Source organism: Peromyscus californicus, unplaced genomic scaffold (assembly GCF_007827085.1).
Source record: "Peromyscus californicus insignis strain IS unplaced genomic scaffold, ASM782708v3 Scaffold_9__1_contigs__length_137607984, whole genome shotgun sequence".
NCBI lineage: Eukaryota > Metazoa > Chordata > Mammalia > Rodentia > Cricetidae > Peromyscus > Peromyscus californicus.
Window position 1 is genome coordinate 66,113,797 of NW_026294617.1, and position 19,623 is coordinate 66,133,419.

The following is a 19,623-nucleotide window of genomic DNA, read 5'->3' on the forward strand; positions in this document are numbered from 1 at the left end:
GGAACTTCCAGATAAAAGCTTGAATGGCTACCCACTACACATCCTTGTTTTTTTTCTCATTTTAGTGGAAATACTTTGTATTTCTCTCTGTTTAGGTTGTTCTTGGCCTTGGTCTTTCTGTAAATCACCTTTATTATGTTGAGGTATATCCCATGTATCCCCAGTCTCTCCAGGACTTGTATCATGAAAGGATATTGGATTTTGTCATAGGCCTTTTCTGCGGCTAATGAGTTTATCATGTTCTTTTGTCTTTCAATGTATGTGGTCAGTTATTTTATCTATTGATTTAAGTATGTTGAACCATCCCTGCATCCCTACTTGATTATGGCGGATAATTTTTTTTACATGTTTTTGCCTTTGGTTTGCAAGTATTTTATTGAGAATCTTTACATCTATGTTCATAAAGAAAATTGGTCTGTAATTCTCTTTCTTTTTTGTGTCTTTATGTGGTTTAGGTGTTGGGGTAATTGTGACTTTGTTAAAATAAGTCCTTATGATTCTCTGGATTTCCCCAGTGTCTCTTGTTATGCCCCCCTTACTCTATAATTTTGTTAATTGGGATCTTCTCTCTCTGCCTTTTTATTAATTTGGCTAAGGCTTTATCAATCTTATTTACCTTCTCAAGGAACCAACTCTTTGTTTCGTTGATTCTTTGTTTGTTTCTATTTTATTGATTTCAGCCCTGAGTTTGATTATTTCTTGCTGTCTACTCCTTTGGGGTTATAATTTCTTTTTTGTTTAAAGCTTTCAGGTGTGCTGTTAAATTATCCATAAGAGATCTCTCCAACTTTTTCTGTGTAGGCACTTAGTGCTCTGAACTTGCCTCTTAGAACTGCCTTCATTGTGTCACATAGACTTCAGTATGTTGTGTTTTATTTTCATTCAATTCTAAAATGTTTTTCACATCCTTTTTCATTTCTGTCTTTACCTGTTTTCATTCAATATGAGCTGTTCAGTTTCCATGAGTTTGTATCCAGCTTTAATATAAGGTGGTCAGATAGGATGCAGGGAGTTATTTCAATTTTTTATTTTTATTTATTTATTTTTTTATCTTTTGAGACTTGCTTTGTGTCTAAGTATGTGATCAGTTTTGGAGAAATTTCCATGAGAAAAGGGAATATTCCTTTGTGTTTGGGTGAAATGTTCTATAAGTATTTGCTAAGTCCATTTGATTTAGGACATTGCTTAACTCCAGCATTTCTCTGTTTAATTTTTGTCTAATGACCTGTACACTGCCTAGAGTCAGTTATTGAAGTCACCCACGATCCTTGTGTGAATGTCAGTATGTGATTTTAACTGTACTGGTGTTTATTTTATGAATGAGTGCATAAATGTTTAGAATTAGTACATAAATATTTAGAATTGCAGTATTTTCTTGATGAGTTTTTCCATTGATGAGTATATAGTATCCTTCCCTGTTTCCTCTGATTAGTTTTGGTTTGAAGTCTACTTTGTCATATATTAAAATGGCTATACCTTCTTGCTTCTTGTACCCCTTTGCTTGAAATATCTTTTTCCATCATTCTGCCTTGAGATGATCTCTATCTATAATAGTAAGGCATGGTTCTTGGATACAGCAGAAAGATGGATCCTGTTTTCTAATCCATTCTGTTAGTCTCTGTCTTTTTACTGGAGAATTGAGACCATTAATATTGAGTGTTATCAATGGGCAGTGTTTAATGATTACTATTATTGTTATTGTATGGTTTTGACTTTCTACATTTTTTTAATTTCCTGTTTTACCTCCTTTGATTTACTAGGATTATTTATTCCTTGACTCTTTTGGAGTATGTTTAGCCTCTTCAGATTGAAGTTTTGCTTCTACTGTCTTCTGTAGAGTTACATTAGTAGATAAGTATTGCTTAAATTTAATTTTTTGTGGAATGTTTTTTCTTTATTCATCTATTATGATTAATAGTTTTTTCTGGGTATAGTAGTCTAGGCTGGTATCTGTGGTAGCTTAGCATTTGTAGAACATCTGTCAAGGTCCTTCTGGCTTCTAGAGTCTCCATTGAAAATACAGGTGTTGTTCTAATGGGCCCTGCTTTATTTGTTACTAGAACTTTTTCCCTTGCAGCTTTTAATACTCTTTTTTGTTCTGTATATTTAATGGTTTGATTGTTATGTGTTGTGGGTTATTTCTTTTCTAGTCCTGTCTATTTGGTGTTCTGTATGCTTCTTGTACTTTTATAGGCACAACCTTCTCTAGGTTAGAGAAATTTCTTTTCTCATTTTGCTGAAAATATTTTCTGTGCCCTTGACCTGAGTCTTTTCTCCTTCATCTATTTCTATTATTCATAGAATTTGTCTTTTCATAGTGTCCCAGATTTTCTGAATGTTTTGTACCTGAATTATATTAGATTTAACATTTTCTTTGACTAAGGTCCATTTCTTCTATCTTGTCTTCTATCATCTCTTCCATCATCTCTTCCGTAAAATGTACTGTGTTGGTGAGTGTGCTGGCTAGTTTTATGTCAACATGAGGCAAGCTAGAGTCCCTGGAGAGGAGGGAGCCTCAATTAGAAAATGCCTCCATAAGATTGGGCTGTAGGCAAACCTATAGGACATTTTCCTTTTTTGTTTTTTTTGTTTTGTTTGTTTTGTTTTGTTTTGTTTGTTTGTTTTTGAGACAGGGTTTCTCTGTAACAGCCCTGGCTGTTCTGGAATTTGCTTTGTAGACCATAGAGATCTACCTGCCTCTGCCTCCCAAGTGCTACAATTAAAGGCTTGCTCTACCACTCCTGAGCATTTTCTTAATTGATTGATGTGTGAGTGCCCAGCCCATTGTGGGTAGGACCACCTCTGGACAGTTGGTCCCGAGTTCTATTAGAAAGCAGGCTTGCAGGGAGGTGGTGGTGCATGCCTTTAAATCTCTGAGTTCCAGGAAGGCCAGGGCTACAAAGAAACAGGAAAAAGGAAAGAAGAGAGAAAGAAAGGGAAGGGAGGGAGGGAGGGAGGGAGGGAGGGAGAGAGAGAGAGAGAGAGAGAGAGAGAGAGAGAGAGAGAGAGAGAGAGAGAAGGGAAGCAGGCTGAGTGAGCCATAGAGAACAGCCAGTAAGCAGCACTCCTCCATGGCCCCTGCATGAGCTCCAGTCTCTGGGTTCCTGCCGTCTGACTTCCTTTGATGATGACCAGTGATGTGGAAGCAGAAGCTAAATACCCTGTGACGTTTTTGTTTGACTTCCTAAACCTGCCTTGGTTTCTAACAGTGTGGCCTCTGGGATCCGGGGAGAAAGTATTTCTAGGACTAGCCTACTGACACACAGGGGTTGGAGGAGTGAAGAAGGCTGAGTCCACAGCAAGGTTTGGAGTAGTTTCTATGGAGTGCTGCTGCGGAGGAGAAGGAAAGGCAGGCGGTCTGTAAGAGCGCTAGGGAGGAGACTGGAGGGATTCCAGTGGCAGACAGGAAGGAGAGTGGAGCTCCCTGTCCCAGTGCGGGTCAGGTGTGCTCACTGGGGATCTCAGGTAGGGAGTGTTCCTTGGTATAGGAGGCTGACACGAAGGCTATGAGTCCAGTTAGTGCATACACAGGCGGTGGGGGCTCACATTCCCTAATTAGCATGTACCTGATTAAATTTTCACTTTTCTTCAAATACCCCATGCTGTAAAAAATAAATCAGGAAAGGAATGCCCAACCAAACAACTAAAAGGAACAAACAAAAGAACCAATGGTCATCTTCATCTTTCTCCTTCCTTATGTCTCGTGTTGTTTTCTTCATGAATCACTTGGAATAATCATGGGTGCCCTAGAAGACTTCATTAAAGACTGTCTGATTACTGGCAGCATGCTGACTTACAGCTCTGGACATGGTCATTGCTCCAACTACCGGAACTTCTAGTTCCCTCGCAGTCTGGTTTAGAGCATCTACATGGAGAAATGGTGAGGTGCTTTGAGGGTTTGCCCTGGGCTCTCACTCAGGCCCCAAATCCTGGGCTCTTGATGCCTTTCTGCTCTCGCCTCCAAGTAGCTGGGCCTACAGTAGAATAGCACCACAAACAACCAAACAGAAAAGGTTTCAGAAGCCAAGGAACTGAAACTTGAAATGCCAAGGAGCCTGCTTAGAATTCTTTTTCTTTTTCTTTTTTCCCCCCAGACAGGGTTTCTCTGTGTAACATCCCTGGCTGCCCTGGAAATCACTCTGTAGACCAGGCTGGCCTTAAATTCAGAGACCCACCTGCCTCTGCCTCCCAAGTGCTGGGATTAAAGGTGTACGCCACCATTGCCTGGCCTATATTATTTTCTTATAATCTATTTTAAATCTCTTATATTTTTTTTATCTCTACCTTCTCAAATGTCACTTTGTGAAGTTTTCTTTAGGCCTAACATTGGTGAAGCTGACTCAGTATTCTTACCAGTGTACATATTTTCCTTCTGTACCTTGCCCCATTATGAATATCCATAATGTGGTGTGCCATTGATAAATGACTCCATTTTCTATATTGATAACCAGTTAATTTGGACCCTACAACTTAATGACTTCCACATATTAGACAAGCATTAATTTATGGTTACATAGGCCATTTAGAGAGCTTCCTTCTGAAAGTGGACCCTTCTAGCAGTGAGAAAGGATTTAATCATGGCTCTTTTTTCTTCCTTCTTAAAGTGTTATGTTATTAGAAAGCATATTTAAGATTATTATAATAAGTACAAAATAAATGTCTAAGAGCACATGAAAATTACCATAATAATGTAAACATTGATATATAACACTGGATTTTTACACTTTTAGTAATAGTGTTGTTTTGTATTGGGGAGTGTTCTAGAACTACTGAAGAAAACATTCACAGAAGAAGGAAGCAGTAAAACAGGAAGGTGGTGTGGAAGGAATCACTTTGAGTGGGTTGCAAAGTGGACTTGGCCTGATTAGTACAGTGTAGATTTCCTCAAATGGCGAGTTGGGAAAATGGTTATTTTTCAAAAGGAAAGTAGAAGACAGTTCTACTTCTTGCTTCTTTCCTGCTGGAAGAATTGTAATATATTAGCTTGCATTCTGTTAATACTTAGAGAATAATTTTACTTAAAAAAATGGTTGATCCTATGAAATAATGATAAAAGTCTGAATTTGTATTTCTGTAAACACAACATTCTTATGAGGTTTGAATAAAGCAGGCTTTTGTTTTTATCCTGATTTGCCACTTTTCAAGTTGGTGATCATTTACATTTCTGTGTATCCTTTGAATCCATTTCATGCCTAGCCTCTCAGTGATACCTTTTATTCTACTTGAGTAAACAGTGCAGGGCAGTTCTTTAAGTTGGCTTCTGGTAGCACTTTCTGATAGAAATACATTGTAAGCCACATACATTAATATTAATTGTATTATAGTCTAATTTCAAAGACAAAAAACCCATGAAATTGTTTCAATAATATGTCTTAGCCTAAAAGTCAAAATTTTTTAACATATAATTAATACAAAATTGTTAATTAGCTCTTTTATTTTTTTTAATCCTGTCTTCAAGATATATAAGGTATTTTACATTTCCAATACATGTCTGTTCACACTAGCCACATTTAAAATGTTCAAGAACCACTGTATTTAGCCACTATCCTGAGCAGCACGGATTAGAACATTGGTTTATAATCACACAAAAAGCTAGTTTTCTGCCTATGTAGAGCAGCATGTCTACATTATCTTTGTATAACAGTGTTCCTTGTGTGTATTCCATCTAAGAGTGACTTGGCACACAGTAGCAGCAATGTGTAGCATTGAGGACTGAGTTAGAAAGTGTTAAAGTGGGTATTTACATCACCACTGTGATGTAGAGGTGTGACGGGGGTGGGGGGTAGGGGGGAGGGTGGGGGGAGAGTCAGGGGTGAGTAGTGGTAGAGAACTCTTGCTTAACACTTTTTAAGATCCTGGATTCCCCCAGTACCACAAAATAATAGTAATTCCGTGTTTTTGTCTTACATATTCATTTGAATTTAGGAACTGAGATGCAGAACTATTTACTCTCTTCAGCTTTTGGGTTTGTAGTGAGTGGTCCTCCGCACTCTGCCACTGGAGCAGTGCCATTACAGGCTGAGCCACGACGCCTGGCACTGTCTTCAGCTTTAATGTTGAATTATTATGAGCAGATTTTGTGGAAGAAATAACAGACTCATAAAGTTTCGTAGACAATCATATCTAAGCACAAGGCAGATACCTAAGCTCTTAACTAAGCTGATGTTGACACTGAGTTCCCTTCTCCGAAGTAGCCCACTCCTTTCTGAAGCCCTTCCTGCAGGTAGGTCTAGTCCAGTGGTTAAGTGCCCTCTCTTACTCCTATTTAAAGTCTACATCTATCCTATAGAAACGATTGGCAGAATTAGAGGGGAAAGGAGTCACAGTTGTCACTTTGGGTCATTGCTTTGCAATGAAGGTGGTGGTAAATGGATCTGAAATAGACAATATCAGAGGAGCACATTTTATGAGAAATTGAGACTTAATATAATTATGCTATTAAACTATAACCTGTGCTAAAATAAACTGGAATAAAATATTTGGGAGAATCCTGATACAGCATTTACTTTTTTAAAGTTATTTTTAAGTTGAGTTCATCTACCCTTGGGCTCTGGTTGTAATGAAATTACAAATGTAACACTGAGAGTTTTGTCTATAACTTGGAATTAAATTTTGTATGCTAACAAAGAGTTATAGAAAAAGTCTAGATAATGAAATTTTAACAAGTTTTATAATCAGTGCTGATTCCATTTTTTATTGTTACAGCCTTGCATATATCCATGTGGTATCTCATCAGTCTATATTGTTATTCTTATATATTCCATTTTAAAACTTCTTAATAATTATGTATTGTTAGTGATTAATATGAAATCTATGTTATGAAATTAAGCAGAAAAAAGAAATTAAGCAGAATAATAAACCATATTCCACACATTCAGTAAATATAATGCAATTGAATCCCAAATTACTAAAAAATATATTTTTAAATAAATAAGCACAAAAATGTTACATGAATTAATTTTAACCCTAACTCTGAAAACTTTTAGCCATCTATATCTATACCTATATCTATATATCTTTAAAATGAGATGTAAATAGTTTTGCAGTAGTTTTATTTTATCTTGTGAGATTTGTAAAGCATGAGGCCTTTGGCTTACCATCTACTGCCTCAGTGGACTCTGGAAAGCAAACTCAGTGGCCCATGCCAGTGAGGCTGTCCGCAGCCTCTGTGTTTTCTTTAACAGCAGTTGCTATATTATTAATGCCCATTATCTCTTCCTAAATTATAATCTCCCTGAAGATAGCAGTCTAGAACAACAGAAGACTTAATGGAAATATATAGTCCAAATATGGAAGTGGAAAATGTGTTGAAAGCAAGAGTGAACTATAAGCTATTGGGGTTATTTATGTTAAGCCCTACATGACAAGTTAAGTCATTGCTAATAAAAAATAATAAATTTCTTAATGTGATGGTTATATAGTAAGAAATATTAATTCTCAGATATTGTTGTGAGTATACTTTCTTTTACAAGTGAATTTTGTTAGGTGTTCTCAGAATTACGTTGAAGACTTTTATAAGTGAGTGTAGTTCAGTGAATGCCCTCTTGTATTAAAAATTTAGTGCATCTGTAATTTGGGATTTTTAAAATTGAGGGTCATATTAACGATAATATTTACACATAGAATTTTGTGCTATAGGAACTTCATACAAATCCTGCATTTTAGAAATGACAAGTGAGGTGAATAAGGTCAAGAAATTAAATTATTTAAGAGCATGTGACAGTAAATTAAGTAGACAAGACTCAAACCCAATTATTCTTTCCACTATATCAGATTGAAATAGATTATCTATTGCCTATTTGCTTGTAACTCATGATTTTTTTAATGCATTTGAAATCATAGTCTTTTATGGTACTTACTAGGTCCATGTAGAAGTTCTAGAGATTATTTTTTCTACTTCAACTTTAAAAAATACTGTTTTTATTTTACTGAAGAAAGCAATGTATGTAATATATAAAGATGATGTTTTATCTAAATAAAAAGAATTAAGTTTAAACCTCAATTTGAAAACTTTCATTTAATTTGAGTTATAAATGTTAATATACTTTAGTCGAGTATTCAAAACTTTTTATTTGTGGGATAATAAAAAAAACTTGTAAGTTTATATGTATTAGAATATAAACATTATTTTTTTCATGTCCTGTTGGTCATCAGCTTTTTTTTTTAAAGAAAACTTTAGGTTTCCATATCATAAAGTATATCATATTGTCCAGTCGTGAAGATCTAAAAATTTGCTTTCCTGTCCCTTCACTTTCGGTGTCCTGTTCCCTAAGTAAACTATAGTGCTACATTTGAATATTTGAATTGTCAAAGGTTTCAAACTTGAATGAGTCACTGTAAACTTGTATTCTGAAGCAGCAGCATCTTTGCTTTGGCCTTTTTTTTTTTTTTTTTTTTTTTTTTTGGTTTCATTTCTTTAGATTAATGCCTGGGCATTTATGTGTTTGCCCAGATGGAGGGGAGCGATGGTTTTAGTTCAGTGGAGAGAATTGGTGGCTAATGAAGGGAGAGTCACCCAGCCTGGCTGCACAGGCCGTTCCTATCAGTGGGGATTGTACCTTCAGGAAGAAAACTAAAGCATATGTGTGGTCACAACCAATCCTTGTCATCATGCATGAAAGCCTTGGGATTTGTGATCAAAGCAATGGGCTTACCCTGAATTGTGGTATAACCTCTGTTTGAACCTATCACGTTTTTGTTTTAGGAGATGATACACTAAAAGTTTGACCATGTCACCTGCCTCTAAAGCCTACTGCCTAATTAACTGATAGGAATGACTCTTATTGTCAGCAAGCCGAAGGAAAACATGGACTGTAAATATATCTGTCTTCTGTCGGTGTTATTTACTTGTCATTTCCCACTGATGTTTAAAGAATTGCTGGACATGTGTTTTCTATCCAGAGCTGAGTGTTCTGTTCAGAGGAATATAAAACATACTCCACTTTGTAAGTGTGCATTTAAAGTACCAGAAAGACATAAGCTTTGACTCTGCTCCTAAATTTCATCTGTCAGAGAAGATAATTTTGAATAGTAATATTTGGTATTATGTCACTGCATGATTCTTAGGGAAATGCTGTTTTCAAAAGGGAACTGTGCTAAGATCCCTGAGTGCCGTCATCATCCTTAATAATGCTTTGGCTTTATGATATGTGCTTCTTTGGTTTATATTGATGTTTTTATTAAGTTCATGCTTGTTTCATAATAAGAGGGGATTCAACTTTCATCAACTTACGGTTTTTTCCTTATCTTGAGATTACAGTATGTTTTAACAGTGTAAGTTCCCCCTCTTGGTAATTTAATTGTGCTTTTTTGATTATGTCCTTCACACTATATATAGAACCTTCATAATATCTCTTCAGTGTTAGTTTCTTGGGAAGACTTCTATTTAAACTTGTGTTGTTTTTAAATGTCCCTGACAGAACAATTTTTTTCTCAGTTTTCAGGGAAAAGGGATAGTTAAGGCTTTAGACCTGGGCATTTAGGGTTTCTCATACTGTCCTTATTCTACTATTTTCAACTCGGTTTATAAACCAATTGAATTTTCCTCTTTGATCATTAAAAATAAATGATATATACATGTCAATCTCTGTACCTCTTCTTAAGATACCTTCCTTATCAGGAATGCCCTTGTCTTTCCCTTTGCTATTTTTTTTAAGTTTAAATACCATATTTCTTTATTTTTGTGTTGTGTGTGTGTGTGTGTGTGTGTGTGCACGCGCGCGTGCACGCGCGCTCATGTTTATGAGTGCAGGTGCACATGTACCACAACATACATGTAAGGACCAGAGGACAACCTCTGATGTCTATCCTCCTTTCCACATTGTTTGAATAGGGCCTTTTTGTGGTTAGCTACTGACTGTTTGAGGCCACCTGGCCCAGAAGCTCCCAGGGAGTCTCCTGTCTCCATCTCCATCTCTCTCTGTCTGAGCACTAGGCTTACAGACATGTCCCACGGTGGCAGGCTTTACGTGGGGCCTGCGGCTCCAGGCTCAGGTCCGCGTGTCTGCACGGCAAGCTCTTCCCCTAACCCTCAATCCTGTTTCCCTTCCAGCTGCTCATTTCACAGATTTTTACTCAGTGCCCAACACATTGTACACCATATATGGGCTGGAGTGTGTAGCCAAGAACAAATTACTTAGAGTCCACCTCTTTCCAGCGTCTTCTGTTTAGAGAAAAATACAAACATAAACAAACTGTAGAACTCTGTGCTAGAAAACAATTGCAGTGTGTTCTTTTATCTACAGCCCTCTGTGACCACCATAACTTTTAGGCTTCATTTTCTCCTTTGAATTCTGAATGCTGTTTGTTTCTACAACCACTTTTGTCTTAATAAATGAACCTTGTTTGGTTTTTTTGAGACAGGGTTTCTTGGTATAACAGCACTGGCCCCCTGGAACTCACTCTGTAGACCAGGCTGGTCTGGAACTCACAGAGATCCACCTACCTCTGCCTCGCAAGTGCTGGAAGTAAAGGCATGCGCCACCACCACCTAGCTGATCTGTGTTTTATATGGACAAAAAAACACTCTTCTTTCTCTGGTGAAACCTTGACACAGTTATCTCTAAAGGTTAAGAACTGAATAATCATTTTTGGAGTTATATGGTGCATCACCTTTTTTATCTACCCAAGGCTTAAATAATCAACCAAAAAGAACTTACTCATCTGTAATCTGGACACTTGAGAGGTGAAACCATGAAGTCATGAGGATAGCCATGAGTTCAGGGACAGCCTGAGCTGCATAGTAAATTCCAGGATAGCCTGGGCTACAGTGTAAAACCTTGTGTCAGAAAAAGTAAAAAACAAAACAAAACAAAAATTACTTTTGAATCTAACCTCTATTCATGTCAGGGTGGTGGAAAATTCATCCAAAATCATTAGAATGGTAGGGCAAGGCCTTTCATTTCTTAAAGCTTGAATGAGAATCCAGGTTTAGGGAGTGCCTAGGAAATTGGCTTTTCTGCCTTCCATCCATTCAGCTTTTTAGTCGTGTTCTTAGAATAACATGTGCCGTCTTTTGAATGCAGTCATCTTTGCCTCATACCATGTTTTGTTCCTGCCCCATCCTACCCTCCCTTCTCCTTTCCTCCATACCTCACCTCCCCATATACTCTTGTTTCTGCCCCATCCTTCCCTCCCGGCTAAATAAAGCTGACCATAGGTTTTAAGAAACATGTTCCATTAATCTTTGGGACAATCATATAACTACCTCTTCTTTAGTTTCTGTTTCACTTGGTCAGTCGGTTTGGTGTGTGTCAGGGTACGGTTGTGTGTGTGTGTGTGTGTGTGTGTGTGTTATGTGAGTAGAGGGGAGTATGTTTCATGGTGTACATGTGGAGGTGAGAGGAGCCCTTTTGAGAGTTGGTTCTCTCTTGCCACTGTGGGTCCCTGGGGAGGTCAAACTCTGGTCCACAGGCTTGTGTGATGGGAACATTTACTGCTCAGCCATCTTGGACAGTTGCTTTTTAAAGACAAAGTTTTACTCTGTAGCCTAGACTGGCCTCCACCTTACTATGTCATCTAGGTAGCCTTAACTCCCTGGTGACCCGTCTTTCTCCTGTCAGTTCTCTGAGTGCTGCAGTTCCAGGCACATGCCACCATGCCTGCCTTACTTTCATTCATTCATTTCTAAGATGGAGCCACTAGCATCTTATAAAGCTATTATGAGGAGGAAATATGGTAAAGTTTATTAGAAATCTAAGCTCGTTACCCAAACCGTGCAAGAAATGTTAGCTTTATACAAGAATATTATTATTCTTTCCTACATGAAATAACGTGCACTTGTCTTTATTTTTTTATTTATTTTTTCGCCAATTAGATATTAGAGTTACAGGCATGGCTTCCAAAGAGATCTTAAAATTTTGTGTGTGAGAGCTATCTAATTTAAGATTAAACTTTTTAAATGAGATTCTTCTTTTAAAAATTAAATAAATAAACGTTCATTTTAAAAGTCTTTCTAGTCTAATGATCATGGAGTTGTGGGGCATTTGAAGGAGAAGCTCATTTTACCCTGTGTCGTTAATTATCAGGATTGTAAACAAAAGATGTGCAATTCAAAGTCAAGCTGCATTCCATGTGGACTATGAACGTGAGAGTAGTTCAATTCTTACTGCATCTTTTTTTCTCGGCTCTGGCAAGTTCGTACTGACCTTGTCCAGAATCTGATGACCTCTCTATTTGACTACTGTTTGGAAATCCAGACCTGTGATAGCTGGCCCTGAGGGGCTTTCTGAAAGACCACTGAGGCACTGACCCATATCAAGACTGGATTTTAAGTCTGCTCTACAGGGCCTCTGAAAAAGTTACACAAGGACTTCCTGGCCACAAAGGCCTACTGGCTACATTTTTCTCCTTTTTAAAGATTGGTTTTATAGCCATTATATTTTATTTAATCAGTTTCTTATGCCTGTTGTTTTTTAGACTAATGATAATTTTTTATCTTTTATTATAGTTGGTATCTTAAAAAACTTTTTTGTTTTGATGTGAAAATTACTGTTTATCTATGGCTAAAGTGCAAATAATTGTTCTCCTGGTTGATAAAGAGGCCAAAGTAATAACATTTTAACCCTTATTGTATAAAGATTGTTTTCTGCTATGAATTCCATATATTTTATCTTAAAAAAATTTGTCTTGGGATGTTAATGTTATAGTATTCAATCTGTGTTTATATCTTGTTAGTTCTCGATTATTACTTGCTTACTTGAATTTAAGAGTTTCTGAGGTTTTGAAATGTGTCCTGAAGGAAGGCCTGTCCGGTATGTTCATTAAGATGCTGTGTTCATTTTCCTGGTCATGACCTTCTCTCTTAACAGGAAGTTGGTGACAAAACAAAGAGAATAGAATTACCTACATGTTTTTGTTGTTGTTGTTCTGTGTAATAGGAAATAATCAGACCACTTCACATGTCTAGTCCATATTGTATATTTTATGATGTAACATTTCTTTCATTTTTATATAGGAATTGATTCCTGAATTTTATTATCTCCCTGAGATGTTTGTCAACTTCAATAATTATAACCTTGGAGTGATGGATGATGGGACAGTGGTGTCTGATGTTGAACTTCCTCCTTGGGCCAAAACCTCAGAAGAGTTTGTTCGCATAAACAGATTGGTAAGATAGTAATCATCTGCTCTGTCATGTGTTGATGTAAAACATTAACCCTTGCCTTCCTGTACAGCACTGTAGCTGATAGGAACTGCTAAAAATAACACAGTACTTCACTAGATGTCATATACCTCCAAAAATTGTATCGAATTAGAAGTATTATGGTTTGTTTTACCCAGAATTTAAGTTGCTTTCTATATATTTTTGATAATGTGAAATTATAAGCAAATGGTATTAGAGATCCTGGAATCATTAGTGTTTTTAATCATGAGCCTCTCTTAACAAGGAAGGTTGATTTTGCACACCAGGCTAGAACATAGCACCTTTTAGGAACAAAAGAACATCTTCAAGTTACATCCTATACATACATAGTTTGAAATAAAATTTCACACCATATTTTGAATATGAAAACTTAAAAACATAGTGCTTACTGAGCTTAGAAACAGCGTTTTAGTATCCTATTCCGTAATTTCCCTATTACATGTCTTGTGAGAAAGTACAGTTACATTTTACTTTTTTGCCTTTGAAGTTTATAAAAGTTTGGAATGAAGGAATATTCTTAGTATTTAAAAGTATTGTCTTTGCCATTCTCCATATTAAAAATATAATTTTGGGTTATAGAGACAGCTTAGCAATTAAGAACTTTTGTTGCAGAATACCCAAATTTGGTTCCCAGCACCCATGTGGTGGCTCACAACCATCTGTAACTCCAGTTCCAGGGATCCAATGCCTTCTTCTGATTTCCACAGGCACTAGACACATATGTGGTGTACATACATACATGCAGGCAAATCAATCATACTGATAAGTTTTTAATTAGCCAATGTTTTTGTTTTATGATTAAGCAAAAAAAAAAAGTATATTTGGGTTTTCCATGTAGCATTCCTTATTTTTCATACTAATAATTATATTTTAATTTTACCTTCCAGATCCTAATTCTAGTCCCATTCTTAATGACATGTCATATTTTATACATAATAAACACACTGCAGGGCAGTGGAAAGATAAACTCCAGAGGTAATCCAAACTTCCCAATCATGAGTCAATCACACTGTCAATTGTGGGATCCTAGGCAAGTTAGTATTCCTGAGCCCTGTTTTATTTTTCATTTATAATTTTAAAATTTTGAGTATAAAATTCCAATTTTGTATGTAATATACCTTGGTTATTCTTTGGAGTATGGTATGTTTAGGAAATAGTTATTAGTAATCATATGTTATTAGTTACTATAATATTATTTGTGATACATAAAGCATTTTACTCGTATCCCAAGCATTTTTCAGATTCTCACTGTTAATTTGACTAGTATGAGAGTCCAAGATAAACCTTAGCTATGAAAGAAGCTGCAGTAACTGCCTGCCTTACGTATGGCTGTGTCTGTGCTTGTGGTGTTCTCAGGGGCACACACAAGTTATTACAGGTACGTTTGTACCATGACTCCTTTTTATCTTTGTGTTCGCTCTTCTAGAATAGAGTCATTGAGCTATAATTTGCATCCCATATAAGTCAACTTTTTAAAAAATATACCTTTTAGTGAGCTTCTGTAAATTTATGCAGTATAATCTCACTATGATCCAGCTTCAGGATGTCTCCATAATTTCAGAAAGTTTCCTTGGGCCACTCTACACTCCGCCTGCAACCCTACTCCTGTCCCCAGACTGCCATGTATTATATCTCTGTAGTTTTGTTTTTATAGACGTTTAAATATGTCGTCATCTTGGGCCTGGGTTCTGTCACTTTGCAAGATGTTTTTGCAATCTATTCATGTTGCTGCTCATAGCAGTAATTAATTTCTTTGTATTGCTATTGAATATTATTGACTATTGCGTAGATACATATATTAGTTATTTTAGCAATTAATTGATATTGGCATATTTTTTTAACGTTTGAGGCTATTATGAATGTTTATGTATATGGCTTAGCATGAACATCTGTTTTTGTTTTGTTTGAAATTTCTGGGAATGGAATTTTTGCTGGGAGTTGTTACCTATGTAGTCTGGTTTGTATTCATACCAATGTTTGAAGTTTAAAGTTTTCTATGTCCTTCATAAGACTTAGTATTGTCACTATTAGGCACTTAAGATATTCTAGTAGTAACCTTTCTGACAAATGTTTACCATTTCTCTCACAGACTTTGTTGGTACTCATATGATCTTTGGTGAACTATCTCATGACTTTGATACAAATCTTTACACTTAATCATCCAAATTAGGTTATATTCCCAAACAAAGCCAAATAAAAATTCATTGCAAATCAAATGCAAACATAATGTAGAGATGAATATCTATCTCTTAATATATTCATAATTGCAAAAATATTTGATTTTATTCACCTGTCTTTATGAAAGAATTTAGTAATTTGCTATTTCTAGAATTGCCTGTATCTGTGGTGAACAAAGCTTTCTGCAATGCAGTGTGTGTTGCTGCACTTTATAATTTCTTTCAACTTTCTATCGGTGACTAAATTGCTAGTGGTGTTTTATGTAGCTGTTAGCATGTTATCACATAAGGTTTTATTCTGTCCTCTTTTGGTTTACCTCTTCAAGTCCACAGATTTTATGCAATGATTTTAGCTCATGAAATGCATACTACTTTGATCTGTGACCTTTTTGTGGTGCTAATCGGGTTCCTGATATCATTATACCTTACTCATTAATCATATTTCCTGCAGCCCGTCAGGCAGCCAGACAGCACAAGTCCCTGTTTCCAGCCTTCTGTTGGCAGGTTTCTGCTTTTCCAGATTATTACAGACGATACTTTGGCTTCTCATAGCCAGAGCCACATCAAGCTGTGTATTACAATTAAAGTCAGATGGTCCTCAGGTTGAACAGGGATATAGTGTTGCAGCTGTCTCTCTTCTGGAACAAACCAGCACTAAGAACAGATGATCTATAGGGCAGTGGATAATAAAAGATTCTACAGTACTCGGTTGGTAGCTGAGGATCACAGAATTAATTAACTGACATACTTAATTTAAGATATCCAGCATTTCTTTTTTAAGTATTTAGTTGCTCAAACAATAACTCAAGGGGATTGGATGTTTTTAGTATCATACAATTTTGTTGGTGTACCAGCAATGTTACATTTTCTAGGTGTATCACCTGACTATAACTGCTGTCTTAGCTAACATTTTCTCTCAGTGCTTTATGTGGGTAATGAAGATCTAAATGTAGGATTGGTAGACTGGCTAAGTGATGCCCTATGTACAGAAGACAATGTTTTCCATATTTTATGAGGACAAGCCACCTAAATTTAATCTTTTAAATAAGTTATATTCTCTTTGTTCTAAATATATGGAATCCAGTAAAAATCAAAGCAATTTCAATTACATCCTTGAGATTGATCTGTGTTACCTGTATTTGGAAGAATAATTATTCCAAATACGGCTTAGAAATATAAATGCAGACATTTATCATGTATTTGTTTGGGTTCCTATGTATGGACCAGCACTATTGCACCATTAAGCCAAAAGTATCCCAGTCTCTTTGGAGGTTACTTCCTCTTTGATAGCTTAGCTTGTTAGTGTTTCAAGGCCTCTAGGTAGCAGGGGTATAACACAGGCCACATGGTGCTGATGCAGTGTCTCTAGGTTACCAGTTAGAATCACGTTTGTGTATCTTCTATATCTTTTGTTTTCTCTACTGCTTCCTAATAGTCACATGGCAATCAATTGTTTGAGAAGCTAAAGAAAATAAATGTTTTACTACTTCTCCAATATCATCCAAGGATGTACAAGCAAATTGAAAGGATTATTATTTTTCTCATAGCTCTTTTTGACAGAAAATAGAAATTATAGATTTGTTTCTCCAGTACCCTTGTAGGGTTTTTCTTTCCCTATCTAGTGCTACAATTTAAATCCATTTAACTTAAACCAACAGAGATCTTTTATTTCTGAGTAAATTAGATCAATCTTTGAGAACTTCTCTCTTTGAACAGAAAATGTACAGTTTGCAAGTGATGCTGGAAGTGTTGAGGGCAAGAATCACATGGGCCCTGATGAGAACTACAAGGAAATAGCTTTTTAAAAAACCTTCTTCTTGTAGACAGTATTTTTTTTCTATTTTTTACAATCAAAATGCCAGGATCTAACATTTTTCTCAAATTGTCCTTTTTCTAGTTGCCTTTTTGTTACCACATTGATAATTACTTGGACAAGAATATAAACAGCAATGGTGTCTGTAGTTTATAATAATAATTTTCAGCTACAGATCCTCCATCTTAGAAAACAGTAGTGCATGCATATGAACTTGGAAAAAATAATTTAAATTGCTATGGTTTGTTTTGGATCATGTTATATAATTGCTGTGGAAGGTTCAGTTTTAAAAATGACTCTACAAAAATAAGCAAAAGAGATGTGCCACATGACAGATTGGCACTGCTATATAATTTACTATAAAATATTTAGTTTATCGTGGTAGAACTCCAGAACTGGCTAGATAACTCACAGATAAAAGTACTTGCTGTACAAGCCTGACAGTCTGAGAACCCTGAAACCTGTGATGGAAGGAAAGGACAGTTCTCAGAAGATGTTCTCTCACCTCTGCAAGAGTTCTGCAGCATGCATGTGCATGCACACACACACACACACACACACACACACACACACACACACACACACACACATACTACATTTTTTACAAAGTAGATATACCATGTCATACTTTCTTAACTCTTTCTAAATTTATGATCTTGGTGAAAAACCAATCTAAGCAACAGAAGATTTGGGGTGTTTTGGGGGGATGTTACTGATATTGAGGTGCTAGCTCTGTTTCTTGTGTGTGCTTGGGGGAAAAAGAAGAGGAGGTCTTACTAATTAGCCCTCAGTGTTCTGCCTCTGACTCCTATAGTGCGAGGATTATAGGCTTGCACCATCATGACTGGTCAGCTTTAATTTTGGTAGACCAGGACACATTGACTTTGAAAAGCAACAGGTCATTGTACCTCAAACCCGTGGGGGTAAGAACATATTTCAGAGCAAGTTGATCAACTACATACCAATATATTTTTAAAAATAAAAGTCTAGTAATTAGAGAAACATAGGAGAAATAGACTGGCTGGAAAAGATGAACAGAAAGCCTGGAAACAAACCAGGACATAAAGAAAGTCCATCTACTTATAGCTGTATCTACCACAGGGTCTCCTCGTTGTGCTGTCTCTGAGGTTCATGAGATAACACCTGCATCCTGCTCTTCGGTAACTTGGGCCATCTTTGTTTCTTAGCGTGTATGCTAACACTTGTTGATCTGTTAAACTTCTCAAAGCCTAACTTGCCATTCTACTGATGTTTCTGTTATGCTTCTGTTTTCTCTTCCATTGAGTTTTGAACTCTAGTGTTATTTGCTTTTCTTTTGCTTGCTTTAAATTTAGTTTACTCTGCTCGTTTCTAAAACTGGAAAACCCAGCAGGTGTTTTGTTCTTTTCCAATAGCAACTTTTATAACTACTAATTTCCTCTCATTGTAGTTTCAGCAGTGGTTCGTAAACCTGAATATTATGTTTCCACACTGTCACTCGTCTTAGAACATTTTCTGATATTTTGTGTAAGCTTTCTTCTGTTTGTTTGTTTAGGGAAATGTGTATTGCTTATTTTTTAAATATTTTGATCTTTCAGATTTTTCTTTTTGTTTATATTTTCAATTTCATTAGAGTTGGAGAGCATGCTTGTATATAACACATGAGTTTTATGAATCATCATATTATATACTTGAGAAAAATGAATATTCTACTATTTTTATGGTATTCTATAATGGCCAATTAATCAAATTGGTTTATTGTCTCCATGTCTTCTTATATATCATTGTGATTATCTAATTATATAAATTTTTCCCAATGAGATATTGAAGTCTCCAAATATTGGCTGACTCTTACTCTGCCAGATTTTGCCTAGTATAGTATTGCATTCTGTTGTTATTAGTTCCTTGTGGCTGCTGGAATAAACCACTACAAGCACTTAGTACTTTATAGCAGCAGAATTTATTTGTTACTGTTCTAGAGGCCAGAAGTCTAAAATCAGTATCAGATTCCATCTAGAAGACACTTGTCTGTGTTCATATTGCCTTCGCTTCTTTAGTTAAATCCCTGCTCCACATACCCTCCTTTGACATGCATATGGATATTGTTACTATATTTAGAGCTCTTCCTATACTCTGGCATACCAGAATAATTTCCCTATCCCAGAATACTCAATTTATTGGCTTTGTAAAATCATTTCTTCATTTACATGTTCCAGGGAATTGGTAACTTTGGGGGGGCGGGGAGCCATATATTTTCCGTCTCCTACAGTGCTCATAATCATAATGCCTTACTAGCGAATTTAGAATTATTTTGTTCCTAGATTGCATGATTGTTTGTTTGTTTTGAGTCAGGGTCTCACTCATAACTGGCTTGGAACTCACTATGTAGACCAGGCTAGCTGTGAAGTCATAAGATCTGCCTGCCTCTGCCTCCTGAGTACTGGGATTAAATGTGTGCATACCAGACCTAGTCCCTAGGCATTTTTCCACATTATATGTTGATGTTATTA

General features: G+C 36.2%; 1 protein-coding gene across 4 annotated transcripts in view; it reads left to right on the plus strand.

Annotated features, from left to right (window-relative positions):
* Window positions 1-19,623, plus strand: part of Lrba (LPS responsive beige-like anchor protein) — a 563,056-nt gene that overhangs the window by 419,610 nt on the left and 123,823 nt on the right. For all 4 annotated transcript variants that reach the window (XM_052731913.1, XM_052731912.1, XM_052731914.1 and 1 more), the window contains one exon: window positions 12,956-13,108. In XM_052731913.1, the coding sequence (XP_052587873.1) occupies window positions 12,956-13,108 (153 nt within the window). The remainder of the gene's footprint in view (window positions 1-12,955; window positions 13,109-19,623) is intronic.